The sequence below is a fragment of the Aquarana catesbeiana genome, linkage group LG02, assembly GCF_042186555.1.
Source record: "Aquarana catesbeiana isolate 2022-GZ linkage group LG02, ASM4218655v1, whole genome shotgun sequence".
In the NCBI taxonomy this organism is placed as follows: domain Eukaryota; kingdom Metazoa; phylum Chordata; class Amphibia; order Anura; family Ranidae; genus Aquarana; species Aquarana catesbeiana.
In genome coordinates this window covers 26,197,753-26,219,969 of record NC_133325.1, presented here as the reverse complement: position 1 = coordinate 26,219,969, position 22,217 = coordinate 26,197,753, and the positions used below count along the sequence as shown (strand labels likewise).

At 47.2% G+C, this 22,217-nt stretch overlaps 1 protein-coding gene across 2 annotated transcripts in view; it reads left to right on the top strand.

Annotated features, from left to right (window-relative positions):
• LOC141126716 (uncharacterized) overlaps positions 1–21,355 on the top strand; it is a 60,862-nt gene extending 39,507 nt beyond the window's left edge. For both annotated transcript variants that reach the window (XM_073612680.1, XM_073612679.1), the window contains 4 exons: positions 6,133–6,335; positions 16,348–16,433; positions 20,361–20,483; positions 21,152–21,355. In XM_073612680.1, the coding sequence (XP_073468781.1) occupies positions 6,133–6,335; positions 16,348–16,433; positions 20,361–20,483; positions 21,152–21,158 (419 nt within the window). In that variant the 3' untranslated portion in view covers positions 21,159–21,355. The remainder of the gene's footprint in view (positions 1–6,132; positions 6,336–16,347; positions 16,434–20,360; positions 20,484–21,151) is intronic.
• Positions 21,356–22,217: the final 862 nt, after the last annotated feature.

The window sequence follows — 22,217 nt, the reverse complement described above, 5'->3', positions numbered from 1 at the left end:
TTGTCCCCTATGTGATAAAAAAAAAGAGCAATAATTCTAACACAAGACCTCCTCCATAACACTAAACTGATACTACAATACAAGAAGTGACCTGTTTTGACCCAACCGCAACATAAACATGCCTCCATCCCTGTAAATAGAAGAAAAATAGAGAATGGGTATTGGGACTTTGAATGATTTCTAAAAATCCTAACTCGGTTTGCGAGTGTTGTCTTGCGAAACTAGCAGGATTCAGGCCAAAGCGGTGTGCAGTGCCGCTTGTGGCCTGAGGTGGGGGGGCGCCGGAGCCGATCGTCGTCGTTCGGAAATGCACGGAAAGGCCCGAGGACAGTTCGGCTGACATCGGCAAACCTCGGAGTGTTATCCTAATAAATGTAGACATAAAAACAGTTGATGAAATTTATGAATTTAAGGCAAGCTTGACTTGGCATCCCTGAGTGTAGACTTGACGCGTTTCATGGCGTTTAAAACCAATCAGGAGTAGGATGCATAAGTAATGGCTAGAGAATAAAATAGGTCAATCAAGTCTCTGCTAATATGTCATGCTTTCAAGAAGAGAGCAGGATTAGAGCATTTATACATTACCTATGGCAAAGCCCAAGTATGTAGCCCAGTAGTCCCTAAATTGGGTTGTGGTGGTGGTCCCGAATGCGTTGTCTCCCCCGGGGTTGAGACGGGGACGAACCCCCCTCTCCCACAATCATGGACTCTCCAACACATAAGGAGGACCCGGGAGGGGGTGGCCAAGAGGAGAAACGAACAGCCACAGCAACAGGTCAGAGTGTGAGGTATGCACATATGGGACACACGTCAGAGTGTGAGGTATGCACATATGGGACACATGTCAGAGTGCGAGGTATGCACATATGGGACACATGTCAGAGTGTGAGGTATGCACATATAGGACACATGTCAGAGTGTGAGGTATGCACATATGGGACACATGTCAGTGTGAGAGGTATGCACATATGGGACACATGTCAGAGTGTGAGGTATGCACATATAGGACACATGTCAGAGTGTGAGGTATGCACATATGGGACACATGTCAGAGTGTGAGGTATGCACATATGGGACACACGTCAGAGTGTGAGGTATGCACATATAGGACACATGTCAGAGTGTGAGGTATGCACACATAGGACACATGTCAGAGTGTGAGGTATGCACATATAGGACACATGTCAGAGTGTGAGGTATGCACACATAGGACACATGTCAGAGTGTGAGGTATGCACACATAGGACACATGTCAGAGTGTGAGGTATGCACATATGGGACACACGTCAGAGTGTGAGGTATGCACATATAGGACACATGTCAGAGTGTGAGGTATGCACATATGGGACACATGTCAGAGTGTGAGGTATGCACATATGGGACACATGTCAGAGTGTGAGGTATGCACATATGGGACACACGTCAGAGTGTGAGGTATGCACATATGGGACACATGTCAGAGTGGGAGGTATGCACATATGGGACACAGGTCAGAGTGTGAGGTATGCACATATGGGACACATGTCAGAGTGTGAGGTATGCACATATGGGACACATGTCAGAGTGTGAGGTATGCACATATGGGACACAGGTCAGAGTGTGAGGTATGCACATATGGGACACATGTCAGAGTGTGAGGTATGCACATATGGGACACACTTCAGGTTCTAAAAAAAAAGTAAAATAGGAATAAGTGGGTGATGGGAATTGGCAATGGACTAAAAATAAAATTAGGAAAAAATGGTGTTAGGAAATTCCTGGTGTAAGTGCCCACACTGAATGTGTGTGAATGTGAAGGAAATATATGAAAGTTATACCGATGATTACACTTGGAAAAACATATTTTGCCAAGGAATGATTGGGTAATGAAGAAACAAATAAATACCAAAGTGTTGCCAATACACTAGTGAAGGTGTAAAATATTAAGGTGTATAAATGTGTGTATGGAGTGAGTGTGATCCTAAAATAGGGATCGCAATGTGTGTGAACGTGTGTGGTTTTGGTCCAAGGATAGGACCAACCTGGTTACCTGAAGTGTGGCTGGACCCATGGAACCTCTCCTCATGTTGGAATGTGTGGAGTGCACTGCCAACTCGTCCCAGTGGTGTGTCCCTGACCTGGGGCGTGTCCACACCATCATCATGCGTAATCGCGATGGCCGTGTGTTGGGACGGAGCAAGAACCCCCCCCGCCTAAGGTACAAGAACCTCAGCAGGAGTTCATCCCATCCCCCACGCCACACGAGATGGAAAAAGCATTAGCACAACAAACCGTCGTCACTGGACGTCGTGCGTGCGGCGTGCTGGCATGACGCCAAGGTCCAGCCCCGCCCCACATCTCCAAGTGGAGACGGGCAGGGAGGAGGAGCTGGGCGCATCGCAACCCCTGGGGAAGAAAGACCAATATTGACAGGGCTTCCCATCCAATGGGCTGGGCGAGCCAAAAGGAATTAGAAAAAAAGAGCTGAACAGCTCAAAATGTCAAAAAGGTGGAAAAACAGAGACAAAAATATTAATAGCCTGTTATCTAAAAATAAAAATTAAGAATCTGGAGCCAAAGAATGATAATAACTCTGAAAAGAAATGCCAAAGTATTGATTGACTCAGAGATCTAAAGCTGAGTATATGGTCGTTATAATGTGTAGGGTCTGGCAGGTCACCAAGGGAATGGGTGTCTTCCACCCTGTAAACATATAATACAAGAACTGAAAATTTGACGCCATTTTATGGGTGCAAAAAAAAAAAAAAAAGGTTTAGCATGTTGGGTATCTATTTACTTGGTGTAACCTCGTCTTTTATATTTTACCAAAAATGTGGGTAAAGTATTGCGTTTGTTTGCCCTAAAATTCATGTTAGTGTGTTTTTTACTGAAATGTTGCGTTTCCTAGACCTTTGCGGTAATATCGTGTGGCGTAATAAATTGGAAGTACCGCTATTTTATTCTCTAGGGTGTCTGATTTCAGAAAATATATCATGTTTGGGGTTTTGTGTAATCTTCAGACCTAAAATTATTTTTTAAACATGTGTGCAAAAAAAACCCGCAAAAACGGCTCTGGCAGCGAAAGGTTTAGAGTTGATGTGCGTCTATCTCAGTTGAAGATGGTACAGAGGTTTGACGGGCAGGGAGTTCTGGTACTAGACCTGCTCAGTAACGGTACCGGGGTTTTTATTCACAGTAGCCAAGTGAGATGGAATTGTCTTCCTCCTCCTGGACCTCAAAGATCTCAGTGATTTTTGCCCACACACAATCATTTCTAATGACAGTAAATCAGTTGAGTGGTGGCCTCCCTACAACACGGAGATTTTCTGGCCTCAGTGGACATCCAAGTTGCCTATTTTTACATATTCTTGTTTTTCCCCTATACCAACCTTTCCTATGATTTGTAATAGGTGATACATTTGTGGCACTTCCGTGAGAGTTGAACACAAATTCTAGCCACTTTCTTGGCAGAGCTGAAATCCTTGAGGACCTGATTATTGAGGCAGCACTGGGTTGGGATCTGCAATGTACCCTTCAAATCACATTTCACTACCTGCAGAGTTCTGAATGGCTGATAAATTGTCAGATGTCCTCCTTGGTTCTGTCACAACAGCTTTTTGTGCCCAAAAAGAAAAACAGAATACAAGAAAAATCCACCAAGATATATTTGCTCTGCAGTTGAGTGATGAATATGGGCCATAGCAATTTTCAATAGCAGACATGTAATTAGGTGTAATTAAATCCATACAGTAAGTGGGTCCTGCACTTTCTTGCGGCTCCAGTCAGGGCTGGACTGGGACAAAAATGTGGCCCTGGACTTCATCCAGACTGGCCAACTTTAATTTTCCAAACACTTACAAAAACATTCATTCATCATCAGTGACCATGACCAGCAGTGACAGTACATTCATTCATTCATCAGTAGGGATGGGCTCGACCCGAACATCGGCTTTTCGCCAGTTCGCCGAACAGTGAACAATTTGGGGTGTTCGCGGCAAATTCGAAAGCCGCGGAACACCCTTTAAAAGTCTATCGGAGAAATCAAAAGTGCTAATTTTAAAGGCTTATATGCAAGTTATTGTCATAAAAAGTGTTTGGGGACCTGGGTCCTGCCCCAGGGGACATGGATCAATGCAAAAAGAAGTTTTAAAAACGGCCGTTTTTTCGGGAGCAGTGATTTTAATGATGCTTAAAGTGAAACAATAAAAGTGTAATATCCCTTTAAATAAGTCCATTGGCGCCAAACACTGTCACCTCGTACGTCCGTGCGCGCCTGAGTACCGATCGTACGTGCTCGCTCGTACCCCCACGTACCTGCGTACACTCGTTCGTGCTAGCGTGCCTCCGTATGTGTTCGTTCGCGCTAACGCGCCCCCGCACACGCCCACCGGCTCTGACAGTTGTGCTAACAGGACGTTTTTCATGACAGTCCCCCTAAATTCCATACCAGGCCCTTCCAGGAACTGCGATGCGCCCGGCTGCCCTTCCCCATTTCCTATTGGGGTGGGGATGGGCTCGGCTGTGCCGCATCGGTGCCACGCCTCCCGCAGCATCACTGACATGGTGTCTGCGTGCCAACACGTGGTTTACTATCGGTGCCGTTATCCATGTCTTTATGGACCTTGATTTGTGCACTGGTCCAAATCCTTTGGTGGAGAGGGGATTGTGGTGTGGGGTTGTTTTTCAGGGGTTGGGCTGAGTCCTGACCTCAACCCCATAGAACACCTTTGGGATGAATTAGAGTGGCAAGCCAGGCCTTCTCGTCCACATCAGTGCCTGACCTCAGAAATGCTCTTCTGGAAGAATGGTCAAACATTCCCATAGACACTCCTAAACCTTGTGGACAGCCTTCCCAGAAGAGTTGAAGCTGTTATAGCTGTAAAGGGTGGACTAACTCAATATTGAACCCTCCGGCCTAAGACTGGGATGGCAATAAAGTTCATGTGTGTGTAAAGGCAGATGTCCCAATACTTTTGACAATATAGTGTATTTGCAAATGAAAATCTCCCTTAAAACTTGTTTAGAAAAATAGACTATGAGTTGGGACTTTTATTATTATGGACTTGAACATTTTTTAAGTGACAGGTAGTGAGAATTTCATTTTTTTTTTTTATAAACTGTAAAATGTTCCTAATTAGTTAAAGCGGAGTTCTGCCGGAAAAAAAAAATATTAAAAGTCAGCAGCTACAAATTCTGCAGCTGCTGACCTTTAATATAAGGACACTTACCTGTCCAGGACGCCCGCCATGTCGGCAGCTGAAACCAATCTGTCCGTCGGCTCTCGGGTGCTGCCGCCGCCATCTTCAGTGTGGGAATCAGGAAGTGAAGCCTTGCAGGTTCACTTCCTGGTTCCCTACTGCGCATGCGCGAGTCGCGCTGCGCGTCCTCACTGGTCCCTGCTGTCTTCTCGGACCCGTGTGTCTCCCAGAAGACAGCGGGGGAGGACAGAGTAGGCCCTGGAAGTGTCTCGGGTCACTGCAATCACCGCGGTGATCTATGCCAGGAAGTGGGAGCAAATAACTGTATATTATACAGATATCTGCTCCCTCCTCCCCCCTGAAAGGTGCCAAATGTGACACCGGAGGGGGGGAGGGGATTCCAACAAGTAGAAGTTCCATTTTTGGGTAGAACTCCACTTTAATATCACATATCCTGCTTCTGTGTGCGGGTCTTGTCATCTTTAGAATATTCCTTTCTTTTAGAATGGATCCCAATTGGAAGTGCCATGTAAATGTAAGATGTGTTGATTGCGAGTCCCGACATGAGCAGACATGAAGCTCCGGGATGGATTATGTGGCAGTGAGGTGACACCAGAGTCACAATCACTGCATTATTATAGAGGTGTCACCCAGCAGGGAGCTCTGTACCATGTGGGGTATACAGAGGAGGAGAAGATCTTAGTAGCGGGTATACAGAGGTGGGTTTGGGGCAGTGCCAATGCCAGGAAAAGAATTGAACATGTAATGAGAAGGTGAAAAGACTTTCTACCATTGTGTTAGAAATGTAGAAATGTGGAAGCTAAAAAATCTATCTTAGTATTGGTCTTCTATGTTTTTTGCTGTCTGTGTTTTAGTGTAGAATCTCATTGTACAGGACAAACGTTTCCATTTATGAAAGATGTGATCAGATCCAATATTTTTCTTCTCATTCTAGGAAGTATCTGGCTGTTTAAAATTTACAAAGTCACCCCAAGAGACTGTGACAACATTTTACTTTATTGTGCGTTTGTGATCTTTCTCTATCATGTCGTTTTGGGTGTCATATGTATAGCCTGCGTCGTCCTGAGCTGCAGTGGATGCCTCGTCCTGAGCTGCAGTGGATGCTGCTGGGTGTGTGTCCTCTGCCTGCAATGGATGGTAAGGATTTTAAAAACAACATACATAAAACACATAAGGATCTATTGGGAGATGTGGGAATGGTAAATGAAATTGATAATGGACCCTGGCCTTATAGATTCTGATTGGACACAATGAAGAATCCTGAGATTTAGTGCAAATTAACCACTTCAGCCCCAGAAGATTTTACCCCCCTTCCTGCCCAGAGCGTTTTTTTTTGTGATTCGGCACTGCGTCGCTTTAGCTGACAATTGCGCGGTCGTGTGACGTTGTACCCAAACAAAATTGACATCTTTTTTTTTCCCCCCACAAATAGAGCTTTCTTTTGGTGGTATTTGATCACCTCTGTGGTTTTTATTTTTTGCGCTATAAACAAAAAAAATAAAAATAACGACAATTTTGAAAAAAAGGCAATATTTTTTACTTTGTGCTATATAAGTATCCTGAAAAAATATATTAAAAAAAAACACATTTTTTCCTCAGTTTAGGCCGATATGTATTCTTCTACATATTTTTGGTAAACAAAATCGCAATAAGCGTATATTGATTGGTTTGCCCAAAAGTTATAGTGTCTACAAAATAGGGGATAGATTTATAGCATTTTTCTTTTTCTTTTTTTTTTTTTTACTAGTAATGGCGGCAGTCAGCGATTTTTATCATGACTGCGACATTATGGCGGACACGTCGGACACTTTTGACACTATTTTGGGACCATTGCCATTTATACAGCGATCAGTGCTATAAAAATGCGCTGATTACTGTATAAACGACACTGGCAGGGAAGGGGTTAAACACTAGGGGGCGATCAAGGGGTTAAGAGTGTCCTAGGGAATGATTCTTATGCCATGTACAAACGGTCGGACTTTCCGACGGAAAATGTGCGATCGGAGCTTGTTGTCGGACATTCCGATCGTGTGTGGGCTCCATCGGACAGTTTCCATCGGCATTTCCGACACACAAAGTTTGAGAGCAGGACCCAAAACTTTCCGACAACAAAGTCCGTTGTCGGAAATTCCGATCGCGTGTACACAATTCCGACGCACAAAGTGCCACGCATGAGAAATAGTGGTTGACCCTGCGCTACGATATCTATCAAGCACAAGGAAGTGGCCCCAGTGGTGAGGTCCAGTAAATGGATGCCCCAGTTATAAAAAATGAAAAGAGATATATAAAGAGATGTGGAAAGGAGAATTGCTGCCTCTACATAATACTACCACCTTGGTGGAGTATATAAAATGAATGGTAAGGTGTAGAAATGTCTCTATTCTCCTCCTAATAATTGAACTCTACTTTTGGTTTAACACTACTCCTATGTAGAGGTATTAAGATGTCAAAATATAAGATAGAAATAAGGATGAAGTGAAGCTGAAAAACCCGGTGTTATACCCTCTGACTTATAGGGTCAAGCCCTAGGCCAGAAACCAGCTCAAAAATCAAAGGATTTGGTGTAAGGTGTGTTGCACCCCCTGCCTGTCACAAAGCTAGTGGATGTGTGCAAATGGTGCAATTTAATGTTCCTAGTAATATAAAATTGTGCGATAAACTAAAAAATAAACTAAAAATAAAAATGTATGCCAAAAATCACAAATAAAATGAGTGTGTTACACCCTCTGGTGGGTGTCAAAGTGATGGATTGCACCCATACAATAATCATGCAGCAAACAATTTTATGTTCCTAGTGATATATATAATTGTGTGATGGACTAGAAAATAAAAATGTACGCCAAAAACCACAAATTGAATAGATGTGTTACCCCCTCTGGTGGGTGTCAAAGTGATGAGTCGCAGCCATACAATAATCATGCAGCAAACATATAATGAAACAAAGAATAATGATAAACTAGAAGTGTTACACCCTCTGGGAATAGAGGATGTTTAAAGAAAAACACTTTTTGCAAACAAAGTAATAAGAGTGTTTGATCCTCTGTATCAGAATTCAAACCATAAACATATAACCACAAATGTAAATAGTGAATATTCCATAATAAACAGTTAGATATTGAATATAAAATATTGAATATGAAAAAAATATTAAAAAAGTGGAAAAATAGTCCAACTGTTTTAAAAGTGACTTTGTGCTTCAAACTGTGTTGAGTGACTGTTCAGGTTTAGTGCTGATTATTTTCTCTCAGGTGACAATAGTGCCAGGTGACTTTTCCGTGCTGGTAATCTATGGCACTCACCAGATAGCATTACCCTCCAGGGGTATTAGACATTCACCATTTTAGCCACTGTGTAGCTCTCTGGAGCGTGCTGGATGGTCTGCACATCAGAAAACTGGCTTTCTCCCAAGTTGTCACATGCAGGAGAGAGGAATGCCCATAGCTTGATATTGTTATAGAAAAACCTTGATTTTTAATATAGGTATATAGCTATATACTCACATTGAGTCAGTAATTTACATGCAGCATTGAAATAGAATAAAATGGAGCCGGCGGTGTATACAAACGACCGCCGCTCCGACCGGAAGTGATGCAAAGACGTACGGTACCGCCCTACGCGTTTCGTCATCTGGAGCATCTATCTTGCTGCACCTCCAGTCTATTTATAGGGTGTAGTGTCCCTATGATGCTCGCGCTAGAAAATAACCTCTCGGTGGATAGACTTTGTAGACCGAAGCCCGCTGGAACCCAAATATTGTATCTTTACATAGAATAGAATACAGCTGCCATTTTCGGGTAGATTTTACAGACCGAAGTCCCCTGAAAAATGATGTGTTATTGCAGATTCAAATAATTCATGTAGTACTCTGTTGCAATGTATATGATATACGCTGACACCTTATCTGGCATACGAAAAATGGCTGTGAATGGCCCTAGATTGCAAGCCAGAAATGAAATATGATGTCAGTGTCAGTAAATTAATATATAATTGCGCCATGGTATACGGGACACTACATGCTATAACCAAATATATCTGTACCAAACAATGTCAATTTATCCATAAAAAAATAAAAAAAACATATGATAGAAATAACCCTGTACATCTGTACTGACCAGACAGGGGGGTATGTGTACATGAACATGGGGTGGGCACTTATATATGCACACTGGGGACAATAATTACATTTTAATAAATAATAATTAAAAATAAAAATTTAACAAATTTTTAATAAATTACTATTTTTACTAATCTTTCTGATATGCAATTCCAGTTGCTTTCCCCCCCACACACACCTACATACACATATATGCTCTTTTATGTTGGGAGCTTGTCAATGTCAGTTTGTTTATGTAAATGATATATTTACCAAAAATTATTTTCCTTATCTGTGGTTACCCAAATATCTGGTCAGTACAGATGTACAGGGTTATTTCTATCATATGTTTTTTTTAGTTTTTTATGGATAAATTGACATTGTTTGGTACAGATATATTTGGTTATAGCATGTAGTGTCCCGTATACCATGGCGCAATTATATATCAATTTACTGACACTGACATCATATTTCATTTCTGGCTTGCAATCTAGGGCCATTCACGGCCATTTTTCGTATGCCAGATAAGGTGTCAGCGTATATCATATACATTGCAACAGAGTACTACATGAATTATTTGAATTTGCAATAACACATCATTTTTCAGCGGACTTCGGTCTGTAAAATCTACCCGAAAATAGCAGCTGTATTCTTTTCTATGTAAAGATACAATATTTGGGTTCTAGCGGGCTTCGGTCTACAAAATCTATCCCAAAATGGCCGCCGAGAGGTTTTTTTTCTAGCGCGAGCGTCATAGGGACACTACACCCTATAAATAGACTGTAGGTGTAGCAAGATGGACGCTCCAGATGACAAAACGCGTAGGGCGGTACCGTACGTCTTTGCATCGCTTCCGGTCGGAGCGGCGGTCGTTTGTATACACCGCCGGCTCCATTTTATTCTATTTCAATGCTGCATGTAAATTACTGACTCAATGTGAGTATATATCTATATACCTATATTAAAAATCAAGGTTTTTCTATAACAATATCAAGCTATGGGCATTCCTCTCTCCTGCATGTGACAACTTGGGAGAAAGCCAGTTTTCTGATGTGCAGACCATCCAGCACGCTCCAGAGAGCTACACAGTGGCTAAAATGGTGAATGTCTAATACCCCTGGAGGGTAATGCTATCTGGTGAGTGCCATAGATTACCAGCACGGAAAAGTCACCTGGCACTATTGTCACCTGAGAGAAAATAATCAGCACTAAACCTGAACAGTCACTCAACACAGTTTGAAGCACAAAGTCACTTTTAAAACAGTTGAACTATTTTTCCACATTTTTTTCATATTCAATATTTTATATTCAATATCTAACTGTTTATTATGGAATATTCACTATTTACATTTGTGGTTATATGTTTATGGTTTGAAGTCTGATACAGAGGATCAAACACACCTATTACTTTGTTTGCAAAAAGTGTTTTTCTTTAAACATCCTCTATTCCCAGAGGGTGTAACACTTCTAGTTTATCATTATTCTTTGTTTCATTATATGTTTGCTGCATTATTATTGTATGGGTGCGACTCATCACTTTGACACCCACCAGAGGGGGTAACACATCTATTCAATTTGTGGTTTTTGGCGTACATTTTTATTTTCTAGTCCATCACACAATTATATATATCACTAGGAACATAAAATTGTTTGCATGATTATTGTATGGGTGCAATCCATCACTTTGACACCCACCAGAGGGTGTAACACACTCATTTTATTTGTGATTTTTGGCGTACATTTTTATTTTTAGTTTATTTTTTAGTTTATCGCACAATTTTATATTACTAGGAACATTAAATTGCACCATTTGCACACATCCACTAGCTTTGTGACAGGCAGGGGGTGCAACACACCTTACACCAAATCCTTTGATTTTTGAGCTGGTTTGAAATCCGAGTTTATCACTTTTTCCAAGGAGAGTAACACCACTACATAAATCTTTCTGGCCTAGGGCTTGACCCTATAAGTCAGAGGGTATAACACCGGGTTTTTCAGCTTCACTTCATCCTTATTTCTATCTTATATTTTGACATCTTAATACCTCTACATAGGAGTAGTGTTAAACCAAAAGTAGAGTTCAATTATTAGGAGGAGAATAGAGACATTTCTACACCTTAAAGTGCCACGCGAGCTCGGAATCAAGCAGAAGAGCATTTGTGAGGTCAGGCACTGATGTTGGACAAGAAGGTCTGGCTCGCAGTCTCCGCTCTAATTCATCCCAAAGGTGTTCAGAGGGGGTGAGGGATGAGGTGTTGTATCGGGGGCGAGGGATCCGGTGTCGTGTTGTATCAGGGGCGAGGGATCCGGTGTTGTAGAGGGGGTGAGGGATCCGGTGTCGTGTTGTATCGGGGGCGAGGGATCCGGTGTTGTGTTGTATCGGGGGTGAGGGATCCGGTGTCGTATTGTATCGGGGCGAGGGATCCGGTGTCGTGTTGTATCGGGGGCGAGGGATCCAGTGTCGTGTTGTATTGGGGTGAGGGATCCGGTGTCGTGTTGTATTGGGGGCGAGGGATCCGGTGTCGTGTTGTATCGGGGGTGAGGGATCTGGTGGTGTGTTGTATCGGGGGCGAGGGATCTGGTGGTGTATTGTATCGGGGGCGAGGGATCCGGTGTCGTGTTGTATCGGGGGCGAGGGATCCGGTGTTGTGTCACATCAGGGGCGAGGGATCCGGTGTTGTGTTGTATCGGGGGCGAGGGATGAGGTGTTGCGTTGTATGGGGGGCAAGGGATCCGATATTGCGTTGTATCGGGGGTGAGGGATCCAGTGTTGTATCGGGGGTGAGGGATCCGGTGTTGTATCGGGGGCGAGGGATCTGGTGTCGTGTTGTATCGGGGTGGAGGGATCCGGTGTCGTGTTGTATCGGGGTGGAGGGATCCGGTATTGCATTGTATCGGGGGCGAGGGATGAGGTGTTGTGTTGTATCGGGGGCGAGGGATCCGTTGTTGTGTTGTAGAGGGGGCGAGGGATCTGGTGTTGTGTTGTATCGGGGGCGAGGGATCCGGTGTTGTGTTGTATCGGGGGCGAGGGATCTGGTGGTGTGTTGTATCGGGGGCGAGGGATCTGGTGTTGTGTTGTATCGGGGGCGAGGGATCCGGTGGTGTGTTGTATCGGGGGCGAGGGATCTGGTGTTGTGTTGTATCGGGGGCGAGGGATCCGGTGTTGTGTTGTATCGGGGGTGAGGGATCCGGTGTTGTGTTGTATCGGGGGCGAGGGATCCGGTGTTGTGTTGTATCGTGGGTGAGGGATCTGGTGTTGTGTTGTATCGGGGGCGAGGGATCTGGTGTTGTGTTGTATCGGGGGCGAGGGATCTGGTGGTGTGTTGTATCGGGGGCGAGGGATCTGGTGTTGTGTTGTATCGGGGGCGAGGGATCCGGTGGTGTGTTGTATCGGGGGCGAGGGATCTGGTGTTGTGTTGTATCGGGGGCGAGGGATCCGGTGTTGTGTTGTATCGGGGGTGAGGGATCCGGTGTTGTGTTGTATCGGGGGCGAGGGATCCGGTGTTGTGTTGTATCGGGGGTGAGGGATCCGGTGTTGTGTTGTATCGGGGGTGAGGGATCCGGTGTCGTGTTGTATCGGGGGCGAGGGATCCGGTGTTGTGTTGTATCGGGGGTGAGGGATCCGGTGTCGTGTTGTATCGGGGTGGAGGGATCCGGTGTTGCATTGTATCAGGGGCGAGGGATGAGGTGTTGTGTTGTAGAGGGGGCGAGGGATCCGGTGTTGTGTTGTAGAGGGGGCGAGGGATCCGGTGTTGTGTTGTATCGGGGGCGAGGGATCCGGTGTTGTGTTGTATCGGGGGTGAGGGATCCGGTGTTGTATCGGGGGCGAGGGATCTGGTGTTGTGTTGTATCGGGGTGGAGGGATCCGGTGTTGTGTTGTATCGGGGGCGAGGGATCTGGTGTTGTGTTGTATCGGGGTGGAGGGATCCGGTGTTGTGTTGTATCGGGGGCGAGGGATCCGGTGTTGTGTTGTATCGGGGGTGAGGGATCCGGTGTTGTGTTGTATCGGGGGCGAGGGATCTGGTGTTGTGTTGTATCGGGGCGAGGGATCCGGTGTTGTGTTGTAGAGGGGGCGAGGGATCTGGTGTTGTGTTGTATCGGGGTGGAGGGATCCGGTGTTGCATTGTATCGGGGCGAGGGATCTGGTGTTGTGTTGTATCGGGGGCGAGGGATCCGGTGTTGTGTTGTATCGGGGTGGAGGGATCCGGTGTTGTGTTGTATCGGGGGCGAGGGATCTGGTGTTGTGTTGTATCGGGGGCGAGGGATCCGGTGTTGTGTTGTATCGGGGGTGAGGGATCCGGTGTTGTGTTGTATCGGGGGTGAGGGATCCGGTGTTGTGTTGTATCGGGGGCGAGGGATCCGGTGGTGTGTTGTATCGGGGGCGAGGGATCTGGTGTTGTGTTGTATCGTGGGCGAGGGATCTGGTGTTGTGTTGTATCGGGGGCGAGGGATCCGGTGTTGTGTTGTATCGGGGGCGAGGGATCTGGTGTTGTGTTGTATCGGGGGCGAGGGATCTGGTGTTGTGTTGTATCGGGGGCGAGGGATCCGGTGTTGTGTTGTATCGGGGGCGAGGGATCTGGTGTTGTGTTGTATCGGGGGCAAGGGATCCGGTGTTGTGTTGTATCGGGGGCGAGGGATCTGGTGTTGTGTTGTATCGGGGGTGAGGGATCCGGTGTTGTGTTGTATCGGGGGTGAGGGATCCGGTGTTGTGTTGTATCGGGGGTGAGGGATCCGGTGTTGTGTTGTATCGGGGGCGAGGGATCTGGTGGTGTGTTGTATCGGGGGCGAGGGATCCGGTGTTGTGTTGTATCGGGGGCGAGGGATCTGGTGTTGTGTTGTATCGGGGGTGAGGGATCTGGTGGTGTGTTGTATCTGGGGCGAGGGATCCGGTGGTGTGTTGTATCGGGGGCGAGGGATCTGGTGTTGTGTTGTATCGGGGGCGAGGGATCCGGTGTTGTGTTGTATCGGGGGCGAGGGATCTGGTGTTGTGTTGTATCGGGGGCGAGGGATCTGGTGTTGTGTTGTATCGGGGGCGAGGGATCCGGTGTTGTGTTGTATCGGGGGCGAGGGATCCGGTGTTGTGTTGTATCGGGGGCGAGGGATCTGGTGTTGTGTTGTATCGGGGGCGAGGGATCTGGTGTTGTGTTGTATCGGGGGCGAGGGATCTGGTGTTGTGTTGTATCGGGGGAGAGGGATCTGGTGTTGTGTTGTATCGGGGGCGAGGTATCCGGTGTTGTGTTGTATCGGGGTGGAGGGATCCGGTGTTGTGTTGTATCGGGGGCGAGGGATCCGGTGTTGTGTTGTATCGGGGGTGAGGGATCCGGTGTTGTGTTGTATCGGGGGCGAGGGATCTGGTGTTGTGTTGTATCGGGGGTGAGGGATCCGGTGTTGTGTTGTATCGGGGGTGAGGGATCCGGTGTTGTGTTGTATCGGGGGCGAGGGATCTGGTGGTGTGTTGTATCGGGGGCGAGGGATCTGGTGTTGTGTTGTATCGGGGGCGAGGGATCTGGTGTTGTGTTGTATCGGGGGCGAGGGATCCGGTGTTGTGTTGTATCGGGGGCGAGGGATCCGGTGTTGTGTTGTATCGGGGGTGAGGGATCTGGTGGTGTGTTGTATCGGGGGCGAGGGATCTGGTGGTGTATTGTATCGGGGGCGAGGGATCCGGTGTTGTGTTGTATCGGGGGCGAGGGATCCGGTGTTGTGTTGTATCGGGGGTTAGGGATCCGGTGTTGTGTTGTATCGGGGGCGAGGGATCTGGTGGTGTGTTGTATCGGGGGCGAGGGATCCGGTGTTGTGTTGTATCGGGGGCGAGGGATCTGGTGTTGTGTTGTATCGGGGGCGAGGGATCCGGTGTTGTGTTGTATTGGGGGCGAGGGATCCGGTGTCGTGTTGTATCGGGGTGGAGGTATCCGGTGTTGCATTGTATCAGGGGCGAGGGATCCGTTGTTGTGTTGTAGAGGGGGCGAGGGATCTGGTGGTGTGTTGTATCGGGGGCGAGGGATCCGGTGGTGTGTTGTATCGGGGGCGAGGGATCTGGTGTTGTGTTGTATCGGGGACGAGGGATCCGGTGTTGTGTTGTATCGGATGTGAGGGATCCGGTTTTGTGTTGTATCGGGGGCGAGGGATCTGGTGTTGTGTTGTATCGGGGGCGAGGGATCTGGTGGTGTGTTGTATCGGGGGCGAGGGATCCGGTGTTGTGTTGTATCGGGGGCGAGGGATCTGGTGTTGTGTTGTATCGGGGGCGAGGGATCCAGTGTTGTGTTGTATCGGGGGCGAGGGATCCGGTGGTGTGTTGTATCGGGGGCGAGGGATCTGGTGTTGTGTTGTATCGGGGGCGAGGGATCCGGTGTTGTGTTGTATCGGGGGCGAGGGATCCGGTGGTGTGTTGTATCGGGGGCGAGGGATCTGGTGTTGTGTTGTATCGGGGGCGAGGGATCTGGTGTTGTGTTGTATCGGGGGTGAGGGATCTGGTGTTGTGTTGTATCGGGGGCGAGGGATCCGGTGTTGTGTTGTATCGGGGGCGAGGGATCTGGTGTTGTGTTGTATCGGGGGCGAGGGATCTGGTGTTGTGTTGTATCGGGGGCGAGGGATCCGGTGGTGTGTTGTATCGGGGGCGAGGGATCTGGTGTTGTGTTGTATCGGGGGCGAGGGATCTGGTGTTGTGTTGTATCGGGGGTGAGGGATCTGGTGTTGTGTTGTATCGGGGGCGAGGGATCCGGTGTTGTGTTGTATCGGGGGCGAGGGATCTGGTGTTGTGTTGTATCGGGGGCGAGGGATCCGGTGTTGTGTTGTATCGGGGGCGAGGGATCCGGTGTTGTGTTGTATCGGGGGCGAGGGATCTGGTGTTGTGTTGTATCGGGGGCGAGGGATCCGGTGTTTTGTTGTATCGGGGGCGAGGGATCCGGTGTTGTGTTGTATCGGGGGCGAGGGATCTGGTGTTGTGTTGTATCGGGGGCGAGGGATCCGGTGTTGTGTTGTATCGGGGGCGAGGGATCTGGGATTGTGTTGTAGAAGGAGAAGTAACGTTTTTGTTCCTGTGTTTTTTCTCTCTGGCAGGATAAAAGGCAGCAATCCAACTCCACCGGACGGACAGATGAGGAGGCAGAGGGCAGTCTCCAACTAGCCCCTCCCCCCCCAACAAGGTATACACCCCCCCCATCTGCCTCTTCAGTGCAGTAATAACCCTTTTTTTTATTTATTTTTTTTTAAACGGTATTATACGGACTTACACTGTGGATGTCTTTTTCTATTACATCTCCTTGATGGGAATATATCCTTCCACTCCATCTACTGAGCTGCCATTGAACCTGCCATATCCTTCCTCCTGTGGTTAGAGGATACCGGCTGCCTCAATTATATATCACACCGGGTGTTGTTACCTCTGTACTCTTATGGTGGTGAATCGGATCACTTGAATTTGGATTATATTGTTTTCACGATTTCACGGTCTCTCTCTCTCTCTCTGTCTCTCTTCTCCCCTTCTATTCTCACACTTTCTCTTCTCCCCTTCTATTCTCACACTTTCTCTTCTCCCCTTCTATTCTCACACTTTCTCTTCTCCCCTTCTATTCTCACACTTTCTCTTCTCCCCTTCTATTCTCACACTCTCTCTTCTCCCCTTCTATTCTCACACTTTCTCTTCTCCCCTTCTATTCTCACACTCTCTCTTCTCCCCTTCTATTCTCACACTTTCTCTTCTCCCCTTCTATTCTCACACTTTCTCTTCTCCCCTTCTATTCTCACACTTTCTCTTCTCCCCTTCTATTCTCACACTCTCTCTTCTCCCCTTCTATTCTCACACTCTCTCTTCTCCCCTTCTGTTCTCACACTCTCTTCTCCCCTTCTATTCTCACACTCTCTTCTCCTCTCCTATTCCCACACTCCTCTTTGCAGATCCTCTCCAAGTCATTAAGGTTTCCAGGCTGTTTGGTAACTCAAACCTTCAGCTCCCTCCACATATTTTCTATAGGATGAAGGTCTGGAGACTGGCTAGGCCACTCCGGGACCTTAATGTACTTCTTCTTGAGCCACTCCTTTGTTGCCTTGGCTGTGTGTTTTGGGTTATTGTCATGCTGAAATACCCATCCACTACCCATTTTCAATGCCCTGGCTTAGGGAAGGAGGTTCTCGCCCAAGATTTGACGGTACATGGCCTCCTCCATCGTCCCTTTGATGCAGTGAAGTTGTCCTGTCCCCTTAGCAAAAAACACCCCCAAAGCATAATGTTTCCACCTCCATGTATGTCGGTGGGGGATGGTGTTCTTGGGGTCATAGGTAGCATTCCTCCTTCTCCAAACACGGCAAGTTGAGTTGATGTCAAAGAGCTGAATTTGGGTCTCATCTGACCACAACACTTTCCCCCAGTTCTCCTCTGAATCATTCAGATGTTCATTAGCAAACTTCAGACGGACCTGTACATGTGCCTTCCTAGGCAGGAGGACATTGCGGGCACTGCAGAATTTCAGTCCTTCACGGTGTAGTGTGTTACCGATTGTTTTCTTGGTGACTATGGTCCCAGCTGAGATCATTGACAAGTTTCTCCCATGTAGTTCTGGGCTGATTCTTCACCGTTCTCATGATCATTGAACCTCCACCAGGTGAGATCTTGTATGGAGCCCCAGACCGAGAGAGATTGACAGTTATTTTGTGTTTTATTCCATTTGTGAATAATCGCACCAACTGTTGTCACCCTCTCACCAAGCTGGTTGGCGATGGTCTTGTAGCCTATTCCAGCCTTGTGTAGGTCTACAATCTTGTCCCTGACATCCTTGGACAGATCTTTGGTCTTGGCCATGGTGGAGAGATTGGAATCTGACTGATTGCTTCTGTGGACAGGTGTCTTCTATACAGGTAACAAGCTGAGATTAGGAGAACTCCCTTTAAGAGAGTGCTTCTAATTTCAGCTTGTTACCTGTATAGAAGACACCTTGGAGCCAGAAATCTTGCTGATTGGGGGTAAAATACTTATTTCACTCATTTAAATGCAAATCAATTCATAACTTTTTTGAAATGCGTTTTTCCTGGATATTTTTGTTATTCTGTTTCTCTCTGATAAAATAAATCGACCATTAAAATGATAGACTGATCATTTCTTTGTCAGTGGACAAACGTACAAAATCATACAAAACCTTCTTTTTTTCCCCTCACTGTACCCCGAATGTTGGTGAGTGGGGGGGGTCATAGGGAAGGAGTCACGTCTGTGAGCACAGAAGTCACCTATTTACATGGAATAAGCACCGAGCACTTTGCCACCATTTGTTTGAACACAGATGATATTTTTTGGACTTTCTGAACTGTATAGGAGCCTAGAACTATGTTCTATGAGTTTATATTAGGGCAGCGCTGTAATACTTATTGGATTGACTTTCCATTGCAGGCATAATGATGGAGCCTCAGTCTGGAGCTGAGTATTATGGGGTACATAACACCACACCGGGGCATCACGTCTCTTATATGCAGTGGGGTCCAAAGGGGTGGCCGGGATATTTGGAGTCCACTCACCTTCTCATTTTATCTTTTTTTTTGTGAAAAGGTGAACTTACCTTTTTAAAACTGCTATCAGGTTATTGTTTTTAATGATAAAAGTGAACAAACTCCAGTATAACAAGTTCAGTAATGTCTCTGTATAACCGAAGCTCAGGCATCGTCTGTCCATCAACTTCCTTCTTCCTCTGAATCCAATCTTCCTTTACACTCATCTCTTAGAATACGTTCGCTGCGCATTTCCTATTAATACCCATCGAAAAATTACACCAAGTCAATCGCCTCAGCTGAGACACGCCAAACTCCTTACCGGACGTCCAAAAATCTGTGCTTTAAAAAGCTAAGGGTTTACACCCACTTCAACCACTTCAGCTCCGGAAGGTTTTACCCCCTTCGTGACCAGGCCATTTTTTGCCATACGGCACTTTAACTGACAATTGCGCGGCCGTGCGACGCTGTACCAAAATAAAATGTCTTTTTTTCCCCACAGAGATTTCTTTTGGTGGCACAAGTAGGCGGGGGCTCAGTGTGGGCCTTGCCTGTAGTCTGGAGGGGGCAGGTGGTGGGGCAGTGGCACAGGAAGGAGGGGCTCAGTGTGGGACTTGCCTGTAGTCTGGAGGGGGCAGGAGGTGGGGCAGTGGCACAGGAAGGAGGGGCTCAGTGTGGGACTTGCCTGTAGTCTGGAGGGGGCAGGTGGTGGGGCAGTGGCACAGGAAGGAGGGGCTCAGTGTGGGACTTGCCTGTAGTCTGGAGGGGGCAGGAGGCGGGGCAGTGGCACAGGAAGAAGGGGCTCAGTGTGGGCTTTGCCTGTAGTGTGGAGGGGGCAGGAGGCGGGGCAGTGACACAGGTAGGCGTGGGCTCAGTGTGGGCCTTGCCTGTAGTCTGGAGGGGGCAGAAGGCGGGGCAGTGACACAGGAAGGAGGGGCTCAGTGTGGGCTTTGCCTGTAGTGTGGAGGGGGCAGGAGGCGGGGCAGTGGCACAGGAAGAAGGGGCTCAGTGTGGGCTTTGCCTGTAGTGTGGAGGGGGCAGGAGGCGGGGCAGTGACACAGGTAGGCGTGGGCTCAGTGTGGGCCTTGTCTGTAGTGTGAAGGTGGCAGGAGGCGGGCAGTGGCACAGGAAGGAGGGGCTCAGTGTGGGCTTAGCCTGTAGTGTGGAGGGGGCAGGAGGTGGGGCAGTGGCACAGGAAGGAGGGGCTCAGTGTGGGCTTTGCCTGTAGTGTGGAGGGGGCAGGAGGCGGGACAGTGACACAGTTAGGTGGGGGCTCAGTGTGGGCCTTGCCTGTAGTCTGGAGAGGGCAGGAGGCGGGGCAGTGGCACAGAAAGGCGTGGGCTCAGTGTGGGCCTTGCCTGTAGTCTGGAGGGGGCAGGAGGCGGGGCAGTGGCACATTATCTATAGGAAAATGTAGTCGGTCTCCACCGCAGAGCAGGGACAGCGGGGTCTTTGGGGTGTCGGCCTCTGACAGGTATAACAGTTGAGCTGTGTGAGTGTTCTCTGTGTATTTGTCTATTGATGGATTCCGGTGTCACCGCGGTCTCCATGGTTACGGTGCATTCCTCAGTCATACGTTTCTCTTTGTGTCTCTGCAGCATAGAGCTAGTGGAGCTCAGTAACCCAACGCACTGGGAGAAGGTGCCCCATCTGCCCTCTCTCACCGCCCAACCACAGCAAATAATTGCCAGCGACCCCGATCCTTATGCAGAAACCTGCAGGTAAGCAGCCCGGGAGAGTGGGCGGGGCTGGGGACCGGAAATCTTATGATGTCATCACACAGGGGTACAGCCCGACTATCGCCTGATCACCACTCCAGTCTGTGGAAGTCCCCAGACTGAGCGGTGTACAGCAGTGAGGACATGGGGGGCCCATCCTTCCTTCATGTAATAGTCTTAGGTCTTATTTTTACCTAAACTCCCCTTTTCTGGAATCATTGTTCTGGAGGTGGGGCGGGGGCCCTTGCGTTCTGGGGGGGGCTCTTGCACTCTGTAGATTGGGGTGGGAGCCCTTGCGCTCTGGGGGGGGCCTTGCACTCTGTAGATTGGGACGGGGGCCCTTGCGCTCTGTAGGTGGGGGGGTGCCCCTTGCACGCTGGGGCTGGGGGGCCCTCTGGAGGTTGGGGCTGGAGGGTGGCCCTTGCACGCTGGGGGGCCCTCTGAAGGCCGGAGCTGGGGGCCCCTCGTGCTCTGACTCATTCACTTCTAGAATTGTAAATTTCAAACAGAAGCACTGAGGAGAGCGCCATCTACTGACTGAAATGGAGGATTCAGGATATTCCTTAAAAAAAAGTTTTTTTTTCTAAAAAAATATCACTTGTGGATAAAATTTACTGTTTTTCTTTTGTGATGAATTGAATTCTCATTATTTTTATTTTTTTCATATACAGGCTTTAAAGATGACCCCTCCCAGTTTACGCCTTCAGTGCACTTTCAAGGATCCGTGTGGGTGCAAAGGAGGTTTTGGTTGTACAGTTTGGGATTCCCTAGTTCCCGCACACCCCTTATTCGCTTACCCAGCCCACTCTCCCCTCCCCCACTCTCTGTACTAAACGTACAGGCTCCCCCAATCCCCCTCCATTTCTCCTCTATTCACCACCTACCTAGTTCTTGCTTTGTAATTAAAACAATTAATGTAAATCGGTTGTTTCCACATTTTTTTTTATTTTTTATTTTTTTGTTTTGTTTATTTTTAGTTTTTAAAAGATTTGACAGAGATACAGATTGCAGGATACATGTTAACCCCTTCCTGCCAGTCGCCTACCGGTCCTTTAAGGGTTTTAAATGCCCGGAGGTGGGCATTTGGGTCATGTGACCTCTGTGATTGGCTGTCACAGCGGTCACATGATCGGAAAAGCTCCCGATCGCTAGCATGCAGCGGGAGTTTTACGGTAACTGCTGGCTACTCACAAAAGTAAGTACACCCCTCACATTTTTGTAAATATTTTCTTCTATCTTTTCATGTGGCAACACTGAAGAAATGACACTTTGCTACAATGTAAAGTAGTGAGTGTCTCTCTGTAAAATAAAAAAGAAATAAAAATATTGCATAGTCTGTAACGTTTGAGAAAAACAATCAATATAAACGCTTATTGGGGTTTTATTTTACCACCAAATATATGTAGCAGAATACACATTGGCCTAAATTGATGAAGAAAATTTTTTTTTCAATTTTTTTTCAATTTTTTTTTCATTGGATATGTTTTATAGCAGAAAGTAAAAGAAAAAAATACATACATACTTATTCATTCAATCTTTCTTTGTTTATATCGCAAAAACTAGATACCGCAGAGGTGATCAAATTACAACCAAAAGAAAGCTCCATTTGTGGGGAAAAAAATTGGACAAATTTTATTTGGGTCAGTTTCTTCATCAATTTAGGCCAATATGTATTCTGCTACATGTTTTGTGGTAAAAAAAAAAACCCAATAAGTGAATATTGATTGGTTTGCACAA